Below are 27,660 nucleotides of genomic sequence, written 5' to 3'. Positions count from 1 at the left end.
ATCTGTAAGCTTGCCTTTGCTAGGATTTCACTCATCCTTTGGGGAATGGGAAGATGCTACTGATTACTTGTTCACAGTCCAGCAGAGCTCATTCCCAGCTCTCTCTGTCTCCTATAACATTTTCTCAGCAGGGACCGTCTGGGCGGTTTCATTTTTCAATCAGACCACCTTAAATAAAATAATGCCTTATTTGTAAGGCATCCTGGTCAAGCCTGACTCTTAAACAGCCTGTGTACCCTGAGCGCGTTGCTAAGTTCCGGAGAACAAGAGATCATTGTCTTTTGGTTTCTTGGAACCCGGTCTGTTCAGATGTAATCCAGATGGGGAAGTAAGCTTCTGCTGAAAGTGGTGAAGGGTCTTCTCACACATCAGATTCTACCTCGCAAATCCCACTGGGCAATGATCATTTTACAGTCAGCTAAACAGCAACGGCAGTTAACAGTGACTGCAACAGCAACAACAACGCCTTTGGTTTTCCATATCTGACGAGGTTTAAAACGAATTCACTTCTTTTTGGCCCAAGTCTGCAATCTTCTCCATCTTTCTACTCCCTAAAGTTTAATCCACGGATATTAGTTATCTTGCATTTGGAATGGAACGGCCTTCATTTTCCTGGACCTGCTATTTCCTGTGCCAAAAATCTCCAGGCTGTTTGCAAAATCGCTGATACTGAGATATAATCACTGGGAAACAGAAGACTGCAACAGAAAAATGGCCAAATAGAGCCATGACCCAGATCGCTAAAAATGAATGGCACGTGTTAGAAACACAGCCTTCTGAAGCAACTGTTTTCAAGTTGAGGTTCTGCCAATCAACATCGTGCCACACTGGAACCAGGTCCTGACAATAATCAATACAGTGTAAGAGGGTACTGAATCTAAAAACAAAAACACCCTATCCATGCCAGCAGACAGCGGCATAAACTCCAGCCCAGATTGCATGCAATATTGAGACTCCAGGAGAGTTCTAGACTAACACCGTATGAAAAAAGTACAGAATGAGATACTGACTTTGACTCGATGAGTCAAAATGACTCTATGAAACTGACAAAGAAGGGAAAGAAAATAGAAATATTTTTCTTCAGCCATAACCATGATTTCCTACCATTTAAAATTCTAATTTAATTGTGATGGCTTGTGGGCATCATCAAAAGATTAAAAAAAAATAACTGATGATGCCTGCTTAATAGTTATACAGACATAGAACAAACTTGCCAGAAATGATAAGAAAGACAAACCTGTTTTTGACTTGAGTGGCATTCTTAAACATAAATGAGATGCATTACTTTGAATGAGAGCTGTGTGCCTACCACTTTATTCTGCCTTATTTTTCAGTTGTCAATAATTACAATTGATCTTACCACTTTCTCCATCCTTCATATGGTTTTTGTTTATGCATAATATTTCTTTGACACCTGGTCAATGAAATTTTTTAAAAAATGAATGGTATTTTAACAGATGGATAAAAAAGATGCCTACCTCATCCCATTCTAAAAGGTAGCTGGTGACCTTTGAACCGTTGTCAATTGGTGCCTTAAAAAAACAAAGAAAGGAAATTAGTGTAGTTTAAAATCAAACATCCTATCCCTCCACTTCACCTGTGATAGGCCCATGATCTTACTGGTGTGACTAATTCCCCTCAGCAGTGCAGACTGGAGCCAACCCTTGTTTTCTGTTCTTGTGAGGTCTTTGAAGAGCTCTTTCAACATATCTACCACAGAGGGTCTAACCCAACTCCTTCCCTCCAATTCTTCAATGTCTTGAGAGTATCAAAGACTACAATATTATTGCATGAATTACAAGTGCTCTCAAGACCTCCAAACCCCCAACATACTTAACCCAGCCAGTCACAAACCAACCCAGCCACCAAACCTTACAATTTGTCTTCCAGATGCTACTGAACAGAACTTATGTCCCTCGGTAACTCATTTTTAAGCTCATTCATAAATCACACTAGAGTGAGCATGTTCTCTACAAAACCAGCTACACTTTAAACTTCCTCAGGGAGGAAGCTGTGCATGTGATTTCTTTTTCTGGATGTTGCCCTTAAGAGTTTTATATAATGGGCATTCAATTCATGCAGCTCACACAGTGACAAACAGTAGTCTCAGAATCTTGTTTTCTTCTCTCAGCAGCAAAGCAAATTAAAGTAAAGTGGGGAGGGGGATGAGGAGGTAGGGACTGCCACCTTCACCACCAAAGAGTTGTTCAGAGAATCCTTGTGTCTACTAATCTCTTGTAACTTGAGAGATCCTAAAGTCTGGGAGGCCCATCATTAAGAAATTAAAGTTGAAACTGAAATAGGTGTTTTCATTTCCAAGAGGCCTGAGATGTATTTTGAGGACTAAGTCAATAAAAGGAAAACATCGATGTGAAAGGGTTGCTTTCTTCTTGATTATTAAAACTGCTGGGATGGCAATGGACCACCCAAGACCACAATTTCATCTAGCTGGTTTCAAGTGGAGTCTAAATCTGTGATTACCAACCCTGATTGTTGTGCAGTTCCCCAGGCTATCTTTAGTTATCTTGACAAAGGTACCACAAAATCCTCAAAATAAAACTGGAAATTAATTCTTTTTTTTTTCTCCAAGAGATAAAAATAGGCCATACAGCACTTTCAGGAGATGTCTACATGTCAAGAAATCAAGTTGGGTAATCACTGACCTGGATTATCCTTGGAAGCCAGGAGAGAAAATAGGACGGTTCAGTTTCTAAGCCAATTTCAACTTTGGCCTGAGACAGTCATAAAATGATGACTTCGTTTATACTACTGGGTAAATATCATGCGGTTGCCTGCCCAGGTAGGATCACAGGGTAAGCCTGTGCTTCACAGGTAACCGTTAGAAGCAATACTTCATCACTCCCCTGGCTACATTTCCTGCTTGTTCCAGGACTATAGTGAGGAAATAATCCCCACTAGTAATTGCTTTTCTCAGCTGTCCACTTTCTGTTTTTAAGCTCCTAGGTCTTCAAGCAAAGGCTGGATGGCTATCCGTCACAGTGGGGAGGGGGATGCCACACAGGGGGCTTCTTGCTTGAGTATAGCTTGAACAATTTGGTCACTGAGGTCCCTTCCATCTAACACACTACAGTAGCTTTTACAATGCCTTTCATAAGAAATTACTGATTCTGCCTCTAAGCAATGACAGTAAGAAAAATCTGGGTCATCTTGGCCTTTCAGGGCTGGCATCAGACCTAAATAACCATGCCTATTAGTCTCTAGAGGGGGAGGGAGGAAATGCTTCTAGTTTCACATCAGCAAATATAAAAACCAATATTGGGAATATAATTCAATGTTAAGCTGGGGACAATAGCTGCCTGCAGTTATCTGCATCAAAAGGCATTTCCTTGAGCTAATCTATAATTCCTACCTTTCCTTACTCCGTACTCCAATTTGGGAACTGGACTTGGCCTACATCTAGTCTGAATTAAAGAGATTTTACTAGAGTTTAGAAAATGTTAACATAGTTAATTAAAATTGAGGTCTCAATTTTATTCAAAAAGCATACACATACACATAGATTCAGTGGCTGTGTTCAAAGATTATCCTAATTTTCATTCCAGTTTTTGCCCAGTGCTTTCCTATATGTCACTTAAGCTATCTGACCTTTGACTTGTGCATATAAACACTGTGCAGGATTTCAAAAGCATTGCTTACAGCGATCACTGACTGAAATGAAGAGAATCGCAACCACTTAAATAGAGAAAAAAGAAATCAAGAAGTCACTGGGAATCTTTACTTGATTAAAACCATGGAATGCAAGATGACCATGTAATAGTCCAATGGGTCCATGACTTCCGTGTTAGGGGTGAACCTTTAAGAATGCAGGTCAGAGAGATCTGCCTGCCCATCCCATGGAACATGGTAAAACTCAGGCTAAGTTTTAATCATGACTCTTGTACCCATGATCTGATTCTGACCACAGAATCACCCTTCCTGTGATAGCTAGAGATGCATTTCCCGCCTCCCACTAAAATAAACAGATAAATACAAATTATTTCCGAAGTGTCTCCTTTTAAATTTCTGCTCCATTTGTACCAAAATTCCAATCAACAGCACCCAACTGGACACCTTCACTGGAGGGAGTCATGAAAAACACTAACAATTAAATACTAGTCACTAAAGTATTTACATAGAAGTTAAACAATGATCACAATTCAATATTTAAATCAATTGTATAATCTTTGGCATTCTGATCTACTTACCTTCCACTGTAAGGTGAGTGAACTTTTGGTCCGATGGGACAGCTTGGGTGGGTAAGGACTTTCGGGGGCACAGCTGTGAGTGGTGAAACTAACAGGTTCAGAGCACGATCCCTTTACCGAATTGTACATTGCATATACCCTGGAAAGAAGCACATACATACATACATGCATACATACGTACATACATATGGATTCTATGGCAAAGACCAAAAATGATCCTAATTTTCATCTCGGGTTTTGTTCAGAGCTCTCCCCACGTGTTCTTTTCACTATTCAAATTATATGACATGTTCTCTGTTCCTGCTGGCCCTTTATCTCCTTTGAATTCAGAATCATTGGGAAGTAGAACCATCTCAGCAGAAGTTCCTCCATTGAGATTTTCGCATGCCATCTTCTACAAGAAGCCCTTCTTGGTTCCTCCAGCTGCTACTGCCCTCGCACCCCCAAGTACAAAGAACTGGCAGTGTTTGGTCAAGGGAAGACCTATCGAAGCCAGGAGAGTTGTGGTCATGTATGTCAAGAGCTTCTTTGAGGAGGAAGAACTAAGCCTGTACTGTTGAATCCCAGGGGACTGAATCATGGGAAAAAAGCAGAAGCTACAAATTAGCAAATATGGGAGTATCAGGAGAAGCTTCCATCAGGAGTTGCCCCCAAATGGAATCAGAGTCTTTTGCAGGAGGCAATGCCCCTCCCCCCCCAAACTGGAAGCTGGATACCCACTGGTTGGGTCTGTAACAGTTAAGATTTCATTTAGGTGGCGTTGGCATACATGGATGCTAAGGTACCTTCCCACCATTCAGATGACAGTGATTTTGTATATTAAAGGTACACCTAGAAACACCCTCCTGCCAAGAGCACATCCATAGGCCTAGCCCACTGCTAAACCTGTGCAAACAAACCCTCATGAAGGATCCCAATATGGAAGGCAGTCAAGGCTAGTCATTCAAATTCAAGAGCTCAGCTCTGATTCTGGGCATGGGAGTCAAATCTCTCTGGACATCATATGCAAGAAGGATACCTGCTACTTTGGTGCTTCATTGACATTTTCTTTATCCTTGTTAGAAAGTGGCATGAACTAAGTTATTCAATGGATAGCTGAAAATGTTTATAGTATCTGATATTTGGGCTTTGGGGTCTGCTGGGGTATTTTTTTTTCCCCACTGAAACACAAAATTGGAAATTGGTGTCTCGTCTTATAACGTTTTCTCTTCCAAAAAAAGGAAGAACAATCTTTATTCTGATGTTTGTAGGGTTCCCATAAGCCACGTCTAAGCTCTCTTTTTTCTAAGCCAGAAAATTCTATTACTCTCATTTTGTCCTAGAACCTGCTAACCTTCTTCATGCAAATAAAAACAGATTTATTCTGATTGATTTATCATTTGCCCAGATCTGGGATTTCATTATGAAGGTGAAATCATAGTATGGGAATGCCCTCTCCCTATGCAGATGAATATCTTGTTGGCAATGGATAGTATTAAACAGAGTTAGCTATCATGGCATTGAGAGGTCACCGCCATTTTTAATGACAGGAAGTTCTATTAGTGTTCTAGACTCTACCAAATAAGGAGAAATGGAAGAGAATGCAAGAGCATACTGAAGCTCAGTCTAGGGAAACAAGCATTATTTCTTTGTTTAAAATTGGATATAATGGATTCCTGATAATCAGAAATACATGTCTTACATGACAATAGCTTATTTTAATATAAATTAGCTTAGGAGTCCTATTTCTACGCTGTATTAATGTGAATATAGCAGAAAATGAAGTAAAAATGTGGAATCTTACACTTTCTGGGGTTAAAAGTGGGATATCATTAATTTATTCCTCATGTAGTTTCATAAAATTTCTTCATATTTGTGCTTTTATAGCTGAAAGTTTTCTGTTCACATGCACTAAAATACTTAATTCTCTCTAACAACAACAACAAAGACAACCAGTATGATATGTCAGAGGTAGGAGAAGAGCCTCAGTTTTCCTGATGGGAAGGCTGGCTCCTTAGTTCCTCTACCAACCTGCCATTCACTCTCTACTTGGGAGGGATCCCCAGGAAATATAAGAAACTGCTCTGGGGGCAGAGGCTAGGTGGCACAGTGAGTAGAGTACCAGCCCTAGAGTCAGAAGGACCTGAGTTCAAATTCGGCCTCAGACATCTGACACACTTACTAATGTGTGACCTTGGGCAAGTCACTTAACCCCAACTACCCTGCTTCTCCCCTCCCCTCCCCACCAAAAAAAATAGAAAATGCTCTGGTTTGAAGACATATTTATAGTTAAATGCTTATGAAAAATGAGGTATACCAAATATTTATAGTACTGGGATCTAACAAAACATTTTATCTATTTAAATTCAATTATTCTTTACATTCCGATGAACCAATGGCCACAACAATGGAATTAGATACACCAGATCTATCATTATTAACAAGTCCTTTTGGAGAAATGCTGTTAGATACACGCTATATACATTATAGAGACACTGAGTCCAAAGAGTTTTTATATCTATTATATGGCCCAGCGGATAGGGCTAGATTCAGAGCGAGGAGAAAGTGAGATTTGAATCCGGCCTCGGTGACCTTGGGCAAGTCACTTACCTGTCTCTGGCCTCAGTTCCCTCATCTGTAAAATGAGGGGGAGTTGGACTAGCTGACCTCTTGGGTCTCTTTTGGCTCTAAAGATAAGATCCTAAGTCACCTAATCTCCAAAGGCCTCTGTTTTCTTGTCTGTAAAATAAAGGTGCTGGACTAGACAGGCTCTAAGGGTCTAGGTCGGGGGTTCTATGACACACTGTATTTTATGTTATTTGTTTGCAACATCTTCACTGGGTTGGTGAATGCTAGAAAGCCAGGGAGGGGAGGGAAAGAGGAGAAAGAGAAATTGGAACTCAAATTAAAAAACAAAAAGAATGTTAAAAATTCTTATTATGTGCAAATTGGGGAAGAAAAAAAATATTATTTTTTTTAAAAAAATGAGCCAGTTTGCCACTATCCGGAAGAAGAGAGAGCCACTTCACTTAAGAAAAAACAATACCCCTCAAAAAAAAAAAAAAAGAAAGAAGAAAACAAAAACCAAGCCCCACAATTAATGGAGTGCTGGAGAATTCTCCACACTCACTGGAGGTCAAGTCCTGGCAGAATGCTGCTGAAGCAGGTGCATGAGGATTCTCAGAAATGTGCCCCCTGAACACATCTGTAACCCGATCGGCTGGTGCCCCATCACCCTGTCAGCAGGGACGGCCACATACTGAAAGCAGGTTTTCAGGGATGTTTCATCATGTGATAATTGGTCTGGGAAATGTTATCTGCAAGATCACATTGCTGGGAAAGTTATGGGGCCAAATTTTCCTGTGGCGGCTAAGCGATCAGAACAATGCTTGTCACTAAGAAGCAGAGGCCCGAGACATCTTGCTCTGAAGCTGGTGGAGAATCAAAAGTTTTACAGAATTTCAGAGCTAGGAGGGTCCTTACAGACCAGCTATACCAACACCTTCATTTTAGAGAGAAGGAAATTGAAGCTGAGGAAAGTGACTTGTCCAAAGTCACATGGGCAGAGTCACACCTGGCAGAGAACCAACTAATTAAACAGCAAGCACTTATTAAGCACCCGCTGTATTCCAGACACTGTGCTAGCTTCAGGGGATATAAATACAAGGAATTAAACAGTCTGTATCTAAATCTGCCGATTCCAAAATCCAGCGCTCTTTGCGATATTTAAATTATTCTGATGCCTTTTAAATTGAGTGATAACATGTTCTTAATTAGGTCTAATATACTGGGCAGCAGAGAGGAAGAGCAAGAATTTTAAGATTTTGCTTTAGTAGAGAAGAGAGGTGTCCAACTCCAGAAAAAAAGTATCTGAGAGATGATTAACAAAAGAAAAAAAAAACTAAAATACAACATTGATAATATTAATTTATGATTTTCAAAGTCAAAATGCAAGAATGTTTCTATTTGAGTTTGACACCACTGGGCTAGAAGACAGAGATGTGCTGGAGCCAATCAGTTGGAGAGAGTTGATTGTTAAATCTATAATGTGAATATTTGCTCCTTGTAACTTAGGGCATGCTACAAATCAAGATTGATTCATTGTTTTGTTGAAGAAAGTGATGGAGAAAATATTAATAATTCAGATCAAACTCAAAAGTATGTTTTGGGTGCATTTCCTGCCTGCTGGAGAGTCATTTGTTAAATATTTCATGACAGATACACCCAAAGCTTAGATGGGAGGGGGGCAGGAGATAGAGGGTGGAGCAGGAGGCGTCCCACAGTAACCTAGGTAGAGGATTACCACTGGTTCCTCTCCTAATGGTACAATGCTCACCTGAGCTATACAGGTTTATGAAGGAGATAGAATAGGATGCGGATATTTTTAAAACGGATAATTATAAACATGATGCAGAAGAAAAAGTAATGGTTTTAGAGTCAGAGGTCTTGGGTTCAGATCCTGACTCTGCCTCTTACTCTCTGGGTGACCTCAGTTTCCTCATCAGTCACAGGAGAGGATTAGACTGGATGGCCTCTATGATAATATGGTCTACAACCTAAGTATATTCATAGAAACAAAACCTATAAATACAAAATTAATACTTCAGTAAAACAACACTAAAAAAGCCACGTTATAAATTTTATATGTAGGTTAATAACGTCAATTTATTATTAATAATAATAATTAAAATTGGTATAATTATTGATAATTAAACAATAATAATAAGTTGGAAAGCTCACAATCTAATAGAAAATAGGTTCTTTTGCGTTAATGACTTATCAGTCTTAGACTTAAAAATAGTATAAGATCACCTTAGGTTTATGATTTCAGTGATTTGTAATTTTGTCAGGCGGAAGAACTCCCTTCACCAATTCAATCCAGAACAATGGCCAATATGCTTCATTGGTAGATGTTTTCTACTCTCTCTACATAACAGGGAGTTGTCTATTTAAGAAAACAAAACAACCACCACACCAATAAAGCCAACAAGGTCCTGGGTATTACTAGTGCCTCAGGATTAAAATACAAGCATGAAATCCTAAAGAAATTGAGAGTCTCCCAGAGAGATACACCATGGACACAGCTATGTGGACATGAAGTCATTGGAAGGAAAAAGCTGCAAGGACTGGCGAATGCAGGGAGAGCTTCCTGGAGGCCCTGATGTAGGAAGTGAGATTTACCGGGAGATAAGGATGATAAGAAGAGGGAAAAATAAAGCTGGAAGGCATTTTCTGCATGAGGCTTGTACAAACACATGGAGGTGGGAGATGGAGACTGAGCCTGGAGAGCAGCTCTAGTCCATTTCAGTTGTAACATCTCCATGACTTTCAACGAATGGTGGTCAAGCCCAGGAGAATGTGAGCTCCACAAGGGAAGGACTGATTTCACTTTGTCTTTATATCCCAAGAACCTGACACAGGGTCTGGCAGGTAATAAACAACTGACAAAAGCTTACTGATTGATTGATATTAGCTCACACAAGGTTTTCATCTGCAGTACTACTGACCTATTGAAAAGCACAGTTGCTTTTCTTACACCCTTCAGTGATTCTCCAAACTAGAGAAGGCTCTGTTTGCCTTCTTGTTCTGAGTGGAAAAGTTTATACAGGTTAAGGAATAGTAATTGTAGTTAATAATTGACCACAGAAGCCATCAGGTATGTTGTGAGTCAAGGTATTCAGGGAGAAAATGTTTAAACACATTATCATTCTGATCTTAGAACGTCAAACAACACTAAAAAAAAACCCCAATCTTTTTTGGGAATTTAATTATATAGAGCTAAGTCTCCCTATCTATATTTATCCACTTTTCTGTTATTTTTGATAAGGCTTGTACATTTCCTGTCTCTGTAATCCTTGGTTAGTCATGGAGCATGGAGACGCATGCTTGAAATCTTAAGGACATATGGCAAATATAGAGAATGCCAGAGGTAAATAAAGATCCGTGATTCTGGCTTAGAAAGAAAGGAAGGAGAGAGAGAAAGAGAGAAAGAGAGAGAGAGAGAGAGACAGAGAGAGACAGAGAGAGACAGAGATAGAGGGAGAGAAAGAGAGAGGGAGGGAGAGAGAGAAGAGGAGACAGAGAGAGAGAGAGAGAGAGAGAGACAGAGAGAGACAGAGAGAGAGAGAATGAGGAGAAAGAAAGAAAAAGAGGTAAAGAAAGAAAACAAACATACCATAATTTAACACTAGAGATTTAGCTTTTCAAATAAAACACAACTTGGGTACCATAACTCACCTGACATGATAATCTGTGGCTGGCCTAAGGTCTTTCAGGCTACATTCTAATTCTTCTCCACTGAAAAGAAAAACAGAAACAATATAGGTACCAGTTTTCAGTTCCCAAAGGAGAAAAGGAGATGAATGAAAAGGTGATATTAGACTTGATAAGATAGGGAATAAACACTAAGGGTTGCCTTTCTATATTCAGAAGATGGAAGATTAATTTTCCCAAAGGTATATTCTATAAGCCGGCAGTTTCGCTGTCTTCCACAGTAGGATCACATTATTTCTAACAACCAACTATATATAAGGAGCTAATGTCATCATGCCTGTCACCTGAGGACAAAGATGCTAAGGTCAGCAGAAGTTGAAATGAGCATCCTGAGCTCGGCACCTGTCTCCATCCATACTTTGTACTCAGATTCTAATGTGATCATTTTGCGGCTCCAGAATGGGCAAGAACTATTTCATTCTGGCCATACCAAGCACATATCTAGCACTGAACTTGGAAAACAGCAGGTCTGAATAAATGCTTGTTGAGCTGAATTAGAAATGAAATCGTTTAGATCAAGTCAGAGCCCAGGTTACTTGACTCATCAAATATTCTTAAAATGTATGTGTTCAGATTCTGTTGGGAAGCTTTACTTATTTTCCGTGGGGTTTTCTTTTTGATGCTAATTAATTATTCAATTGTTTAAAAAACCACAGAAAATGTATTTTTAAATCAACTCAAAGGTAAGATTTCGGTCCAATTAGTGATATTTTTAAATTTCAGTTAAGACTTTACGAATGTTAATAGAAAATATTCCTTTAAACTAAGATGAAGCCCCCAAATTATGGATAGTTATGTTCTAAAAGCCAAATCAGTTGATTGGATCTTAGAACACTTTCTCCCCAAGAATCAGTAGATGGGCTCTCACGCTAGCCCCCAAAACCTATTCACTCCACAGTATGCCTGAAACCTGTTCAGGAGTATGCTAACAGCACCAAAGTCTCTAATGGGCATCAGTAGGGGACATTCATTGTTCTTGACTTGTGTTAGTAGCCATTCATTCTTACTTTGCTCTAGTGCAGACAGAGACCATCAGCCCCTAAAGCTCTTCAACTTCAAGGCAGGAATGGGGGGGGGGGTGTTCCTTGTGTTCCATCTCCTTGTGGTGACTCCCATGGACTGGGGCAGGGAGTTGGGGTGATGGAAAGTGGGAAAAGAGGATAAGCAATTAGAGGAAGGGCCTTGGGCCCTAAAGAGCCCCAAACCTGTCCTACTGATGCTGCTACTATTTAAAAATAAATTTTACGCATTAGAAAGGTGAAGGGCAAACATTCATCTCAGTAGAGTTATTTCATTTTCCTTCCTGGGGAAGAATAGAAAGAAATAATCCATCTAACCTTACCTGTAGATGATCTTGTACTTTCCATCTCTCCCTTTGTCTGATAAGGCCACTTCATAGCTGTAGGGGTAGGGTGGGCTGTTGTGGGGTCTGTCTCCACTGGAAAGGCCAGTGGGAGGGGACCATGTGAGCAGGACTGTCCTTGCTTGGACATTAGAGACCTAAGGGAGAAAATCAGGATAAAAATGGTCAGACTGAGTCCACACAAACCCTCTGCTTACTCACACCAAAGGATAATAGCATTGTACTTTCATGCCCAAACATGATGATGAGTTTTAATTTGCTAATGGGTAAGAATTTTTAATTAAAAGAAAGGCAGGAAATACATTTTACCAAATTCATAATAGCATCATGAACCACACCGTACGTCATTCAACACCTGGCCTGACAACAGAAAACATTTACACCAACAACAGCGACATCATACAAGGTAAATACATTGTATATTCTGGGAAGAGCCCAACTGTATCTGTTACTTTCATACAATTATGATAAAGCTTCAATTCTCTTGAAGCTGAGTTTAACCATGAGACACAACAATTAAATATTTCTCTGACTTAAAAAAAAAGATTGGCATGATGGATAGAACACATCTCAAATATGGAAGCCCTGTGTTCAAATGGTGCTTCTCACACATACTGGGTGAGCTGGGACCAATCGCCTAAACTCTCTCAATGACTCAAAGAAATACAATTAATTGCAGAGAAGTTGCTGATTTACATTTACATTCCTCTTTGGGAATTTCTAAACCAGTGAAATCATAGGTCTAGTGCCTTCTCCTCCAGCCCCCTAACCCGCAAGCATTTGTTGTCCAGGATTTGGAGTTGGAGGACCTGATTTTAAATCTAAGTTCAACCACTTACTACCTGGGTGAGACTTGGCAAGATACTCAGCCTTTCAGGCTCAGTCTTTTCATCTGTTATTTGAGGGAGTGGAATTTCTGCAAGGTTCCTCAAAGTTCTAAGTCTATGATCACTAAATGGTAAAGAAAGCAATGCATTCATAACTGATGAAACTTCATGACTTGCTAATGCTTTCAAAAAATAACCATGAAAAGAATCCATTCATGAGTCCAATGAACCAAGAATTACTTCTACACCAACAGTTGCCTAGCTGTATAATGAAGGGAGGGAAGTGTCTTCATAATTCTCTTCTTTGGAACCAAGCTAGGTCTTTATAATTGGACACCATTCAATTTCAGCTATGTTGTTGTGGCCACCATTCTTTCCATTTATGATGTGGTAGGAAATGTATATATTGTCTTCCTAGTGCAGGCTCCTTCACTTTGCATCAGTTCATATAAATCTTCTCACACTTCTTGGCATTCATCACATTCATTGTTATTTATAGCATAAACATATTTTATTATTTGTATGCACCACAACTTGGTCAAATATTCTGCAACTGATGGGAATCTACTGTTTCCAGGTCTTTGCTAGCATAAAAAAAAATGCTACTATAAATATCTGATGTATATGAGTTCTCTTTTTAATCACTGACTTCCTTGGGATAGTTCTCTTTTTGGTCACTGACTTTCTTGGGGTAGTGGAATTTCTGGGTCAAAGGAGATTTTATTTGCTTTCTTTGCATAATTTTATTGTGGTTTTTAAAAAGAGAAATATGACAAATTCTACTTTGAAAAAAAATTGAGGTCTACTCAGTGGTTTATTTTTAAAATTTTCAAGAGGGAAAGCATATGCCATAAGAAGGATGCCCTTTGTCCTAAATGTGTTTATATCTCTCATTTCTCTGTTCAGAGACCTTCAACGGTTCTCTATTTCTTACTAAGTAAAGTTCAAATGTCTGTATTTAACTTATAAGCTCCTCTGTAAACTACAGCCATCACTATTTTTCAGGCTTATTTTCTCCACCACATATTATACATCCCAGGCCCTGAAGAGACACCTGAAATTTCCTGCCACCACGCTATTGCTAACACTGTATCCTATGTCTGGATTATCATCTGTATGTTATATCCTCTTGCTAGTCTGTAGACGCTGAGGCCAGAGAGTCTATTATATTTAAATTAACCATGTCTTCCAGCATAAGGAATAGAATAGCTGGTGCAGTGGATAGAGCACTGAGTCTTCAAGTCAGTAAGCCTGTGGTTCAAATTCAGCCCGACACTATGTGACCCTAGGCAAGTCACTTCATCTCTTTTTGCCTCTGTTTTCTCAATGGTAATATGGCGAAAATAGCACCTATTTCCCAGGTAGTTGTGAGGATCAAATGAGATAATATTTGTGAAGTATTTAGCACAGTCCCTGAATATAGTAGGTGATATATAAATGCTAGATATTGTAATAATTATAGTAATTATTATTCTATGATAGAGGACTCTTAATTATTAGTGAATTACCAATTCATTATCAAACTACAAGGAAAGGAAGAAAATGAAGAGTCTCAAAATAAATGGAGAGAAATACTTTTGTTAGCTACTGTCAGTACACACTAAATTTTGTTAAGCAGGACTTTGCTAAGGCAAGGACTTTTTTTTTTAAAGTAAACTGATTAGGTCCTAGAAATCAGAGAAATGACAACTTTATAAGAATTTGAGAAAATAGTCTTCGTTGAGCAATAGCTACGATTTACATAGTTTCTTAGGGTTTGCAAGGTACTTTGCATATAATTCTCATTTGATTAAGCAATGACTTCATGAACGGCTACTTAAAATCATATTCCATCTCTCAATAAATAGCAAATATAAATCATGTCCCTTCAGACGCTAAATGGCCATGGATTCCTATCAATTTGCATTCCTGGCTTTGTGGCTTATCTGGGCACCATTTTTCTTCTGAGAAGTCAGCTAAATTAGCATGCTACACTGCAAGAAATATTCAACCGGTGACATCTATTTTCCCCTGGTTGTTCAGTGCTCTGAAGAACCATCTCTGAACCACAGCACTCTGCCACTAAGGCCGCTTTGTGCCTTTTAGGGAGCTCAGAATAACCAAGGGGAATAACTAGTTTAATTTACAGTGGGAAAATACTGGCAGCTTCGCTAGAGGGGTGCGTAACAATATCCCCTTTTGCCTATTTGACATGTACATGACAATAGAGAGAAATTAAACATATAAGCACTGGCCATGCAGAGACATAAGCATCCCTATCTTCAGTTAGTAGAGATGTTTTACTTAGGAAAATCCAGAGAATTCGCAGAGAGATTATCTGGACCAACCCAAAAGGGAAGTGAGGTTCAGAGACACTGTTATTACCCACTAGTTACAACATCACAGGTGGGGCCTTAAAGGTCACGTACTCCAAACCTCTCATTTTACAGATGAGGAAACTGAGGCCTGGGATGAAAGGTGGGGGTTGGGGGGAGTGACTCCCCCAAGATCAAAGAACTAATAAGAACTAACGGAGAGGGGAATTCTAACCCAGAGGCACGTTAGAAGAGGCAACAGTCAATATACTTCCATTAATTTTGGAAAATATGTATGTCAAGAGGCATGATAATTGGACAGGAGTCAGGCTGAAGTTCAGGGACACTTAGCCTTTTTTAGGGCATGGATCCCCGTGGCAGTCTAGAACCTGCAGATACCATCTCAGAATAATATTGTTAAATGCATAAAATAAAATACATGGTATTAGAAAGGAAAACAATCATATAAAAATGAAACTATCAAAATGTTAAAATAAAAAATTTCTGATTCCCAGGTCAAAAACTCCTACTGTAGTATAAAGAATGGGTTTGTTAGGCATATTAATAGTTGAAGTTGGTATAAAAATGAATTTAGAGATCACATGAAGTATTTATCACTCACATACTCATAAAAATCATTCTCATTTGTTTATTAAAACAGTATCTGGAGGAACTGTTAGAGAAAACAATTAGCCTAATTTTAGCCAGTCTGTACACTAGGAAGTGCTACAATTTCATATCCTTTTAATCATTCACATCTTTAGCCTGCCTTTCCTCCATCCACTTTTGACTTAATCCCCTCCTCATCCTCATTTCCTCCTAAACATTTCCCACCCCTTGCATGGCCCAGGGGCCATCGGTGCCAAGTATTGAGTTTTTGCCTGAATCAGAATAGCCGTCTCATTTTCAACAAGCCTCCGAATCAGGGCTGCCATTTTCCTACAGAGAGAAACTCATCTTAGCTTGGCTTCAGGGAGGGAAGGGCGGAAAGGATGGGTGGCCCAGTGAGGTAGTTTAGAAGTCCACGAAGGCATTTCTGGGTCCCATGGAAAGGGGGTTGACCTCCAGTTTCAGAAATGCCTCAAGACAACGGTGTGATAAAGCAAGGGAAAACAAACCACCCAAGAGAGCATTCTCCAAGAAAGAAGTCCTTGTGAATGTAGGAATTTCACAACCAACAGCTTCCTTCCCCAATTTCTGATTGTCTGAGAGCCATCAAAGGGTCTTACATTTATGCAGCTGTTTACCCTTCAAGGAAATATCTCTGACGGGACAGATGCCTATATTAGGTCAGTTTGCTCACTGGTGGGCCCTTCAAATCCATTGTTGATTAAAGTTCAACGGAGTTACTCATTAGCAAGTGTGAACAATAGTGAATGCAAGGTCCAGGTTGTGTCTATTTACAGGGCCAAAGTAAACTGCTCATTAGTATTAAGTGAGAATATTTCCAGCATTACTACGAAAGAGGGTCAAAGCAATTTGGAGGAGGTTTTCTTTTTTTTTTTAAGAAATGTAGATAACACTTGTAAATTATTTAAGATTATTTTTTTAATGTTATTTCTGTACTTCAGCTATGGTTTTAAATTCCAAATCACTGATTTACTAAGCACAATTCCCATGGGATGGCATAAGCCTACTGCCATGTCCTATATATCTTAGGCAATCCAAAAACATTTGTTTAAGTCTTTGTCTAACTGATGGAATAGCACCTCCAGGGTGAATTTGGGTAGGTTAAATCGGATCATTAAAGCTGGAAAGGATCTAGTCCAAGGCCTCATTTTCTAGAGGAAGAGATGGAAGCCAAGAGAGGGGAAGGGACTTCTGGGAAATCCTAGGTCTAGCTATGGAGGCAGCATTCAAACTTGAGTTCTGAGTTCCCAAATCTGATGTTCTCTCCACCAAATGAGTGTTGATGCTTCACTCCAAGTACACAGCTCCCCAGGCCTAGAAACTAAAGCTTCCAATACCTTCTACTACAGGAATATTTGTAGGAAAACAAGAATTCAGTCAATGAGTGACTCAGTAAGTATTTACTATGCTGTGTGGCATGGGGAACAAAGAAAGATATACACAACCCCCACAGTCAAGAAGCTTCTTCCATGTTCTACGTCCAGCGTAAAGTCAAAACTTAAAAATAAAACATGCACCTTTTATATTCAAACAGCTACAGGTCATAGTGTTACTAACTGTAGCTAGGAAAAAGGAGGTAAGTGCATCAAGGTTCTTTTCTTAACCAGTAGAAGAGACTCCATCCTTTCCTTTCCAACTGCAGCAGCCACCATCCTGGGGGTTTCTTTACTTGGAGAAAGATACCTGCAATCCTTCTTCCCATCTCTGGGACTAATTTTATCACTCTTTCTGCCGCTGAATCATGGTGTCACTTTGTTTCTATTTAGTTTCCTGGAACTCCACAGCCATTCTCTATTACTTAAGCTATATACTGGAGGGGACATAATACTTTTTAGGACCTAAGTGTTGGAAGGGATCTCAAAGTCATTTGGTTTGTGGGAAGATCTCAAGAGGCAGGGAGGGGAGGGGGAAAAGGAGGAACTACTTACCAAGGCAGCTTATTTCACTTTTAGATAGCTATAATTTATTAGCAAATTTTCCCTTATAATGAATCTAAATCTAATTCTTTAATTAATTCACCCACTGTATTTTGTTCTGTCTTCTAAGGTGAAGCAGAAATAGTCTAGACTCTTCTTCCATATAACAGCCCTTCAAATGTCTGAAAATATCTCTTATACACCTCTTTCCCCATATATCTGCTCCTCAGGCTAAGCACCATAAGGCCCTTCCATTGATTCCCCAAAACCCATTCAGCTTAAAAAGATCCTCCTTATAATACAGTACCTTACACATTCCTTCTATGAAGAAGTAGGGCACCTATGGGTACCTATGATGGGTGATATGTTGGTTATTTTTGTTGAACTGTTTTTCCCTTTGTTTTGATCTCTTTGTTATAAGGCAGAGACCTTCAGAAGAGAGAGGAGAGAGAACTCTATAGGGAAATCACAGTAATACAATCACAAAAGATAACAGCAAGAATTTTAAAAAGCTATGAGACTGGTACAAAAAGAAGTGTCATGGGAGGCTGAGGAGATAGAGGCATGACTTCTGACATATTCAAGCCATGGGCTGTACTAACTATGGATACACCACGTTTCCAGGTTGAAGGATTTCTTTTATTATCACTTCTCCTGAAAGAAAAAGAAAGAACATACTGGCAAAGGGAAATACAGTTGGGATGAAAGTATATGTGTCTGTATATGTGTGTATGCATGCATACACATATGTGTGTCTATATACACATATGTATGTTTTCACATGTGTGTACACACATGGTAGATGGCTGGATAGACAGAAGAGGAGAGATGGATAGACAGATAAATTTAAATCATAGATCACAGATCTGGAAAGGAATTTCCCTCATTTGACAGACAAGAAAACATTTATACACAAATGTTTATAAATATAAGCATTTATACATACATAGTCACTTTTTTGATAAAGCTCCAAACCTCCTTGAAAATAAAGAAGTAAACAATTTATATCACTCCAACAGCAGATTAGGGGCATACATATAATGGGGACAAAATCTGATAACTATTCCCCTTGATGAGATCTCCAAACTCTTGAAGAGGATTTGAAAAATGGGTCAGTCTTTAAAAAACAAGGAAAGGAGGAACTTTTATTTCCATGTTCGGCCAGAAAGATATCCTCCAGCTCCGATGTGCCCAGTCTTAAGAGAAAGACTGAGTCAACATTTTGGCTTTTTAAACTTGGATTTCAGAGCAACTACAGGTTAGAAACCTAAATATTTAAACCAGATAATTTCCCACTGTGCTGATTTTTGTTTACTCCAGGTGGACCAAATATTCTGGACATAATTTCTCCCTGATAACATCCAAATGTTGGTATAGAATTAACCAGTCAAAATAATTAGAGAACCAGTTTAGGTTAAGTTGCTATTTACATGGGTAAGGAGCAATTTTCTAAAAGAAAACATAAGACTAGTCTGGGCTGGGGATCTGAAAAAGGAAATCCTGAGGTGCTTAGAAGGCGGGAAGACTATCCCTTTGCGCTCAGAAGGTCTAAATAAAGAGGTCTGAGTATACTATGACAACACAGTAATCTCCCGTTCAGGATTCTTCATGCTCTATTAATAACCAAAGACGATTTCATATTTTATGAGGAACCTGCAAAGGTTCATGGCCCTTCCTCTTAACTACCATCTGGTGGAAGAGAAGAATACAACTTGAAATATTTATGAGACTGTCACTGATGCTGAGAAATCCCGAAGACATACCTGTGGTTTCTCAATTCCTGAAAGAATGTCTTGAACCCTTTTTGCTTCCGAGTCATACTCTATGGAAAAAAAAAAGAGAGAAGAAAAGGAAAGAAAAGTAAGTTACTACCAGTAGATGGCACCCACTCCCAAATCCTTCAGTTTTCACAATGGCGTCTTAACTAGGATCCATTACAACTCAATGTTATCTAACAAGTGAACTCTTGGCAACATTTTTCTATTAGGGAAGGAAAACCACAAGAAACATATCTTGGCTTTGACAAGGCCAGCTCCGCACAAGGACAGGAGTTCTCGGTGGGGGGATGTGGGACGTGCTAACTTGGAAACACATCTAGTTAGTCTACACACGTTGAAGAGTTTCATACTAGGTTGTATTTAGCAAGATGTCAGCCTTAGGAGAAAGAATTAGAGCTGGAAGGAACAACTCAGGCCAATCTTCTCACTGTATGGATGAGGAAAGAAGCCCAGATACGAAGAGTAAATGTCCCAGGGCCACGGTTACTCAATGACAGAAGTGGGTAGCAGCTTCTACAATTCGATTCAAACCAATTCAATTTAATTCAGTGTGTTTTTATTAGGATTCAGGCACTGTACCAAGTAATGGAGAAGCAAAGAGATAAATAAATGATCTTTATACGCCCACACCCTGGCACAATTCCTGGCACAGGGTAGACATTTAATGAATGCTGGTTAACTGATCAAACCTTTGCAAGAGAAGGAAGTGACAGAGCAACATATATTTTCATCCCTCTCCAGGCCGGACCCACCTTTTAGAGAGAAGGGTCAAAAGCAGGAAGGATGAAAGACTGAGAAAGGCACAAAAACAGCGATTACACAATTACAGATTACAGAAGATTGCAAGCCCTCGAAAGGCAAAGATTTTCATCTTTGTATACCTAGCAGGCACTTAATAAATGCTAATTGGTTGGCTAGTGGAATGATGGGGCAAAGCTGGGCTCAGAAAGATTTAAGACGCCATGCTTAAAAAGTCTGGCAGTGAACATTAGAGATGAGATGATGCAATACCTGGAAAAAGTAGCAAGTTTGAGAGCCATTTTCAAAGGAAGAAGAGAAATAATAATAATGATGATAGTAGTAGTAGTAGTAGTGGTAGTAGTAGTAGTGGTGGTGGTGGTGGTGGTGTTGGTGGTAGTAGTAGTAGTGGTAGTAGTAGCAGCAGCAGAAGCAGCAGTATTAGTAACAGTAGTAAAAGACAAGGCCCAGGATGCTGTGAAGCGAATGCAGGTTTGTGCGGGTTTATTTTCAAATGTGCACATGAAGAGCTTTGCAAGACTAGAGTGAGATAAAAGGGTCGGTAAAAGAAAGATAATGCTTTTAAAATGAAATTGCTCCATAAGAAGCAGTCTTCTGTCCAAGGGACCATGAACATAAAAGCAGGGCATGAATTAGCGAGTAGCGACAGAAATACGAAGGAAAGAAAAAGATACTAAAAATTTCCCAAAGGAAACAAGCAAACAAAAAAATACTAAACTTAGAGTTACAAACAGGCTAATATGGTGTGTTTATTCTCAGAAAAGGAGAATGACCTTTATATTGAAAGTGACAGAACAAAAATAGCTAATGGAGCCGATGCCCAAGATAAGTAAGGAGATAGCAGGTGAGCATCTGGTGGCCCTGATGAATTCAAGCCACCAGAGCCGAAAGAACTATATCCTCTGGGCCTAAAAAACCAAATCCAAGACCAAACCTGTGGATGCGACAGCTGCTGTCAGTGATATCTGAAAAATCGTGACAAACGAGAAGGGTGCCATGCAACTGGAGAAGGGCAAATGTCCCAATTTTCAAAAATAAAAATAAAAAAGCACAGAGATGAGAGTTGTCCAACTATAGCTTGGTAAGCTCTGATTCCTGGGAAAGTTTGTGGAGGGGTCATTAAGTGATGGCTGGGGGCTGGTCAGATGGTGGAGAGGTGACTACCAAGAGCTGACTTCACCAGGTTATGCCAAACGAAACTCATTTCCTTTTTTGGACTCACTACTAAACAAAGAGGGGAGGGGAATACTATCGATGTAGTTTATTAAGATATTAGCAAAGCTAATTGGTAAAACATCCCATTACTACTCTTGTGGACAAGATGGAGGCAGAGAGATTAGTCAAAGGCTCCAAAGGAACTGGGGGTGTTTAGCCAGGAGAAGGGTAGGTTCAGGGGGGACATGAGGGCTGTGTTTAAATATCTGAAGGGATGTCAGGCAGGGAAAGGCTTACAGATGTGTTCTGTTGGACACCAGAGGGCAGAACCCGTGATGGGGAATGGATGGTGCAGAGACGTCAAGCTAGGCTCCATGTCAGAAAAAAGCTTCCCAACACCAACGATCAGGACGGTCCATACGGGCAAGGGGCTACTTTGAGAAGGGAGAAGCAGTGGCTTCATCTTCCTGGGAAGTCTTCAAGTACAGGAGAGACAATTGCTTATCTTAATTCTAGTGCCTATCTCCTGTTAATGATTTCCTATTTATCCTGTACAAATATTGTTTTGTACACAACCATTTGCTTGTTGTCTCCCTGTTAGACTGTAAGCTCTCTGAGGGCACGAGCTGTCTTTTGCCTCTTTTTGCATCCCCAGCCCTTCACACAGTGCCTGGCACATAGTAGGCACTTAACAGATGCAGACTGATTATGTTATAGAGGGGATTCCTTTTGTTTGGGGGTTTGACAACATGACTGTTGAAGTCCCTTGTAACCCCCAAATTCCATCATCACAGTGTTACATTTTATATACATTTTTTAAAACTCTGTGAACACAAGTTTCATAAATAATTTGTTTTGTTCTTCATTGTATATTGAAATGCTCATATTTATCAATGTTAGTTAAGTCCATGAGAAAAAAAGAAAAAGAAGAGAGAAAGAACTTGGAATCTGGAAGATCTAAGTTCAAATTCAGTCTGAGACACTCACTAGTTGTGTGACACTGGACAAGTCACTTAACTTCTACCTGCCTCAAGTTTCTTCATTGGTAAAATTACAATAATAGCTTTTATGAGGATCAAATTAAATATTTGTAGCACACTTTACAAACCTTCAAGTCCTACATACATGTTATTTATTGTTATTAATTATTGTTATCATTATCAACACACCGGAGGACAATGAACAGGATATCTAACACATACACTTTGCTCATCTCTCTCCCTCCCTCCCTCTCTCTCTCTCATACACACACACACACACACACACACACACACACCATAGCCTGAAAGACATATAAAAGATATAAAACCCATTGCACAGATTTTATGAGAACTAAAAAGAAAGAAATAAATGTTCCAGGCAGACTGTAGGTTACTTAAAGGAAGGTATGATTCTGCTTTTGTTTTGATGATCCTAACTCCAGGCAAAAAGCAAACACTCAATAAATGCTCTCTCTTTTAATTCAATTATTTGCTTCACTCTGAGTGTTTATGTGAGACAACAGAGCTCAACACAATGCCTGGAACATAGCAGGAAGGATGCTGACTGATTGACCAGAACACATTAGACTTCTGATAACCTGTCAACCAGAAGACGGATCAAAAACATACCTCCTTCTGCTACGGTGGAAAGACCACTGGATTTGAGGGGAGAGGAACTGAGAACAGAGCATGCCTATGTGACCTAGTCCCTTATTTTCTGTTTCTTCATTTCCTCATTAGCACAATGAGATGGTCAGATTGGGTGGTAATGAAGACCCCTTCAAGCCCTAACATCTTCCTAGGCAGAGAAGTAGCTGACTAGGGCTGTGGAACGAGGCACATGCATTGTTCAACGTGTGAACTGACTGCTTGGCGCAAAGGGAAGATGCATGGGGAGGGGAGGATAGCATTACTGGGAAATGACAGGATGACGGCGATGGATTAAAAAGCATCATTAAAGCTTTTTTAAAAGGAATCAATCTGGTGGCAGCTGCATATAAAATATTCCTCAAAAGCTAATGTGCCAATATGAATATGTTGTCTTTCCCAACATGATCTGAATAACTAAGTTAATTCAATTCACTATGCATTTCTCCTTTATGAAACACTGACATGTGTCTGAGAGTGACCTGGATGTGACTCATCCTGCACACAAAATCCCTCCATGGCCCAGCTGCACCTCAAATGGAGGTTATGAAGCTTGGCTTAAGTTTTCCATGAAGCAAAGCCAGCCACAAACATGCAGACATGGGCTCCCAGGAAGGGGGTTTGGGGGCGGAGAGAGAAAGAACAGGAACAGAATGTAATTCTCTAAGAAAATTAAAAAGTTTTAAAGGCAACAGCCTCAGGGCCTGTACAGAGATTATTTATTTTGATATCAACGGATTTTTCTTAATATTCTCTCTCCTATTTTGAAAGGTAATTGAGACTCAGTTGCATTTTTATTTTTTTAAAAATTGATTCCTTTTGTTTTTATGTTATACAGGGTGTCCCTAAAGTCTAGACACATAGGAAATCTATATTTTACCGAAGACTCTGTGTTGCTCAGCAACTTCTTTTTCTGGGATATGATAAAGGAGAAGGTGTACTCACCAAAAATCACAGATGCAACACACTTGATTGAATGCATAAAATGCATGAAGAGTGAATGTGCTGAAATTGATGGCAATGTGGAGTTACCACATTGAGTTCACCTGAATCTTGCAAAGTGCATCAACCTTTGTATCATAAATGATGGAAATCATATTGAAGATGTTATCTGTTAACATTCCAATTAAATAAAATGTTGTTGAAAATTTCATTCATTTTATTTCTTGAAAATATGCATTTTTGCCCATGTGTTCAGACTTTAGGAACACCCCGTACATGTATGTGCGTATATGATGCTTTCCAGTCTTTGCACATCTTTTTCATTTTATTGAAATCTTTAGTTTTTTTGGTCATCTTAATTTCTAAATAAATTCCTCTCACTTTCCTGCACAGTGAGCGGCCCTTTGTAATAAAAAAAATGAAAAAATACCACCCCTGAGTTCTGCCAAAATAATCAACAAATCAGGAGAGTCTGACAGTACAGTATAACCATTCTTCATGCTCACAGTCCTTCACCTCTGAAATGAAGGGAGATAAGAGCATTTCCTCAACTCTTCTCTGAGGCCATGATTGGTCATTATAATCACAGAACTCAGTTTCATTTTAATGGTCTTTCCATGTACATTACTGCAATTATGGTGTATACTGACTTCTTGGTTCTGCTTGTTTCACTCTGTATCAGTTCATATCAGTCTTTTATTACTTCTCTGAATTTTTCCTATGCCTTGCTTCTTACAATATAAGGATATTTCTTTCTGTGTCCACGTACCACCATTTATGTAGACATCACCCTACTGATGGGCAGTACTTGCATTGTGTCCAATCTTTTTCCTTAAAATTCTATTTTTTTTGAGTCTAAAATAAAATCAAATTTTAAAAAATGGATTAAGAAGGAAGCCAATTATATTGAAACACAGATATCCATATATATATACATATATAATTTTAAAAACCTATAATTTTAACATTCTTTTTAAAATTTAAGTTACAAATTCTCTCCTTTTCAACCCTCTCTCATACATTGAGAAAGCAAGCAAAATCATATCATTTATGCATGTTAATTCATGAAAAACATGTTTCCAATATTAGCCAAATTTTTAAAAAAATAAAAAAATAAAGAGAGCAGTTTTCACTCAGGAGTTCATCAAGTCTCTCTCTCTCTGAAGGTGGATAACACTTTTTCATCATGAGTTCTCTGGAATTTTCTTGATCACTGTGTTGATCAGAATAACTAAGTCTTTCATAGTTGATCATCATTCTTCTGGTGAACATGTCTTTGAGGTAGTCCAATAATTCTTACATTATTTCTCCTGGATCTATTTTCCAAAGAGACATTTCATATTTTCTATTTTTTCATTCATTTGATTTTTGTTTTTATTGTTTCCTGATATCTCATGGAGTCATTAGCTTCCACCTGACCAATGATAGCTAATTCTTAAAGGAATTATTTTCTTCAGTGGGCCTTTGTACCTCTTTTTCTATTAGGCCAATTCTGTTTTTTAAGGTGTTATTTTCTTCAGTTTTTTTGTGCTTCTTTTACTATGCTGTTAATTTTCATAATTTTCTCATTGTTTTTCCCATTTTTAATCTCTTCTAGGAATTCTTGTTGGGCTTGTGTTCAATTAGCATTTTTTCTTTGAGGCTTTGTAGTTGTTTTTATACTGTTGTCTTCTGAGTTTGTGGCCTCGCATTCCCTGCCACTATAATAGCTTTTTATGGTAAAGTTCTTTTTGGTTGTTGTTTGCTTATTTTCCTAGTCTATTTCTTCACTTTGAACTTAATGTTAAAGTTGCACTCTGCACACCTTGGGGTAGAGAGGCAGTGTGCCAAGCTTCAGGCTATTTTGTGCTGCTGTTTTCAGTTAGTTCTGGAGGTCTGCAAGTTTTGGGTACTTCCAAGGTGGTGTGATTTGGGGAGAGCTATGCTCACCACTCTTCTAGTTTATGCCCAGGAAGGGTCCTTGCTTTCCTACAGCTGCAAGCAGTAGTGCTCCTCTTGGCCCTGAAGTGTGACCAGGTCCCCCGCTCTCCTCCGGCCACAAGTGTTCCTCTCCAAACTGCAACACAGAACTGATTATGGGCAACAGGGTTGCCAATCAGTGCCAGCTGCACCCAGTGTCAGCAAAAGATCCGCTGAATCTCTTTCTGCCAGTTGTCTGGTCCCACTACTATCTCTGGACTGAGAATTTCTGAATCTGTTGCTCCTTTGTGGCCACCTCCAAGGCCCACTGCTGGTGCTCCTCTGGGCCAGTGCCCACCTTGATGTTACAGACCTCTCCTGTGGACTTGTCTCAGGGGGAAAATGTCTTACCCTGAGCCTTTGTCGGCTCTGCGTTATTTAAAAGTTGTCTGGAGGGGAATGTTGGGAGAGTTAAGCTAGATTGCTGCCTGTATCCCACCATCTTGGTTCCACCTCCTCAGTTCTTTTCTAAAACAAAAACAGTGCTGCTATGTATCATTATCTGTGGGTCTTTTTCTTTTTGACTGTTTTTGGAGGCATGTTGTTAGTAATTTTTAAAAAGAGCATAGCATCTAATTATTTTCTAGAATGGTTCACTTCAATTTAATAAGCATGCATCATATAAAAACACTGTCCTATGCACCTGGGGCACAAAAGAAACAGTATTTGCCCTCAGGGCATTTAAGTTCACAAAATACAAAGTCTATACGAAGACTACAGGAAGTAAATTTAAAAAGGGGACAACCCTAACCATGGAGAGGATATGATCCCACTATTACCAAGTAATCATTGGTAAAATGCAACTGTCTGTTCATGCCCACCCTGAGCCTCTTCACTGCTCTCTGGGCTACTTTCAGTTAGGATGCCTCAAAGACTCAGACGATCTGGAGGCAGAACACCTGGGTTTGAATGATGGCACTGCTTCATGTTATCTGCTATTTGGATGACTTTGGTCAAGGCACTTAATATCTCGGGGGCTCAGTGGTTTGCCATGTCCTTCTCCAGCTCATTTTACATATGACGAAACTGAGGCAAACAGGATCAAGTGACTTGCCCAGAGTCATGCAGCTAGTGCCTGAGGCCACATTTGAACTCAGATGTCCTTGACTCAAAAAGTTTATATTCTCCAAATGTAAATTACTCCATCAGGACATTGTACATCTTTTTCAATTTCAGTGTTGAATACTCTTGGCATGCACACATCTATTTTTTTAATCTTCTCTTGATACTGATAATCAGAGAAACTCTGATAAAACATCTCCTAGGTTGTATCTATCGAAGAATATTAACACAGACATTGAGGGCAGCTTTTTAAAAAATAGCCCTTCAGGCTACTTTGCAGTCTTAAGCCAACTTTTTTTTTTTAAACCAACTCTGCAGGGTCTACATCTTTCATTCTAATTCTGACTCTTCATCAGGACATGGAACTATCCTGGGTTCTCCAGGCAGAACAAAGCATGCTCTATTCAGCAGGAAGGTTTTCCAGTACTACGCTGATAGCAGATTGGATGTACTGGCTTCATACCAGATTAGAGCATTTGTAAATTAATTGGCATTTGATTCATTTCAGCATTAGCTATGTCCGTTTGAAAGAGCTAGTGATACATGTGTGATGAGGCTGCGTTGAATCCTGGAGTTAGAGACCTGTTCTCTGAGTCGGAGAGGTCTGAGTTCAAGGCATGCCTCTGACTAATGTTAGTTATATTACCCTGCGCCAGTCACTTAAACCATTCAGTGTTCTAGGCCAGGACTGCCCAACCTTAGGTTTTTATTGAAACAATAGACAATATATTTTGATTTGCCATTCTAGGGAGAGCTCTGCTGTAGCTCGGCTTCGTTTCCTAAAGCATCTATGTAAATTTATATGCTTGTAGGCAGGCCACATTGTGGACAGCCCTGTTCTAGGCAATGCCCTGAGACTATGTTGTGGAGAAGGTGCCATCCTGCATAGG

General features: G+C 39.3%; 1 protein-coding gene across 1 annotated transcript in view; it reads right to left on the bottom strand.

Moving 5' to 3' along the window:
- Nucleotides 1-27,660, bottom strand: part of FNDC3B (fibronectin type III domain containing 3B) — a 390,617-nt gene that overhangs the window by 91,964 nt on the left and 270,993 nt on the right. Inside the window, exons 7-11 of the mRNA XM_036753943.1 lie at nucleotides 19,251-19,309; nucleotides 11,800-11,957; nucleotides 10,422-10,481; nucleotides 4,206-4,344; nucleotides 1,479-1,532 (exon numbers count right to left, since the gene is read on the bottom strand). Of these exons, the coding sequence (XP_036609838.1) occupies nucleotides 1,479-1,532; nucleotides 4,206-4,344; nucleotides 10,422-10,481; nucleotides 11,800-11,957; nucleotides 19,251-19,309 (470 nt within the window). The remainder of the gene's footprint in view (nucleotides 1-1,478; nucleotides 1,533-4,205; nucleotides 4,345-10,421; nucleotides 10,482-11,799; nucleotides 11,958-19,250; nucleotides 19,310-27,660) is intronic.

This window comes from Trichosurus vulpecula, chromosome 4 (assembly GCF_011100635.1).
Source record: "Trichosurus vulpecula isolate mTriVul1 chromosome 4, mTriVul1.pri, whole genome shotgun sequence".
Lineage (NCBI taxonomy): Eukaryota > Metazoa > Chordata > Mammalia > Diprotodontia > Phalangeridae > Trichosurus > Trichosurus vulpecula.
This window is presented reverse-complemented; position numbering and strand designations above follow the sequence as displayed.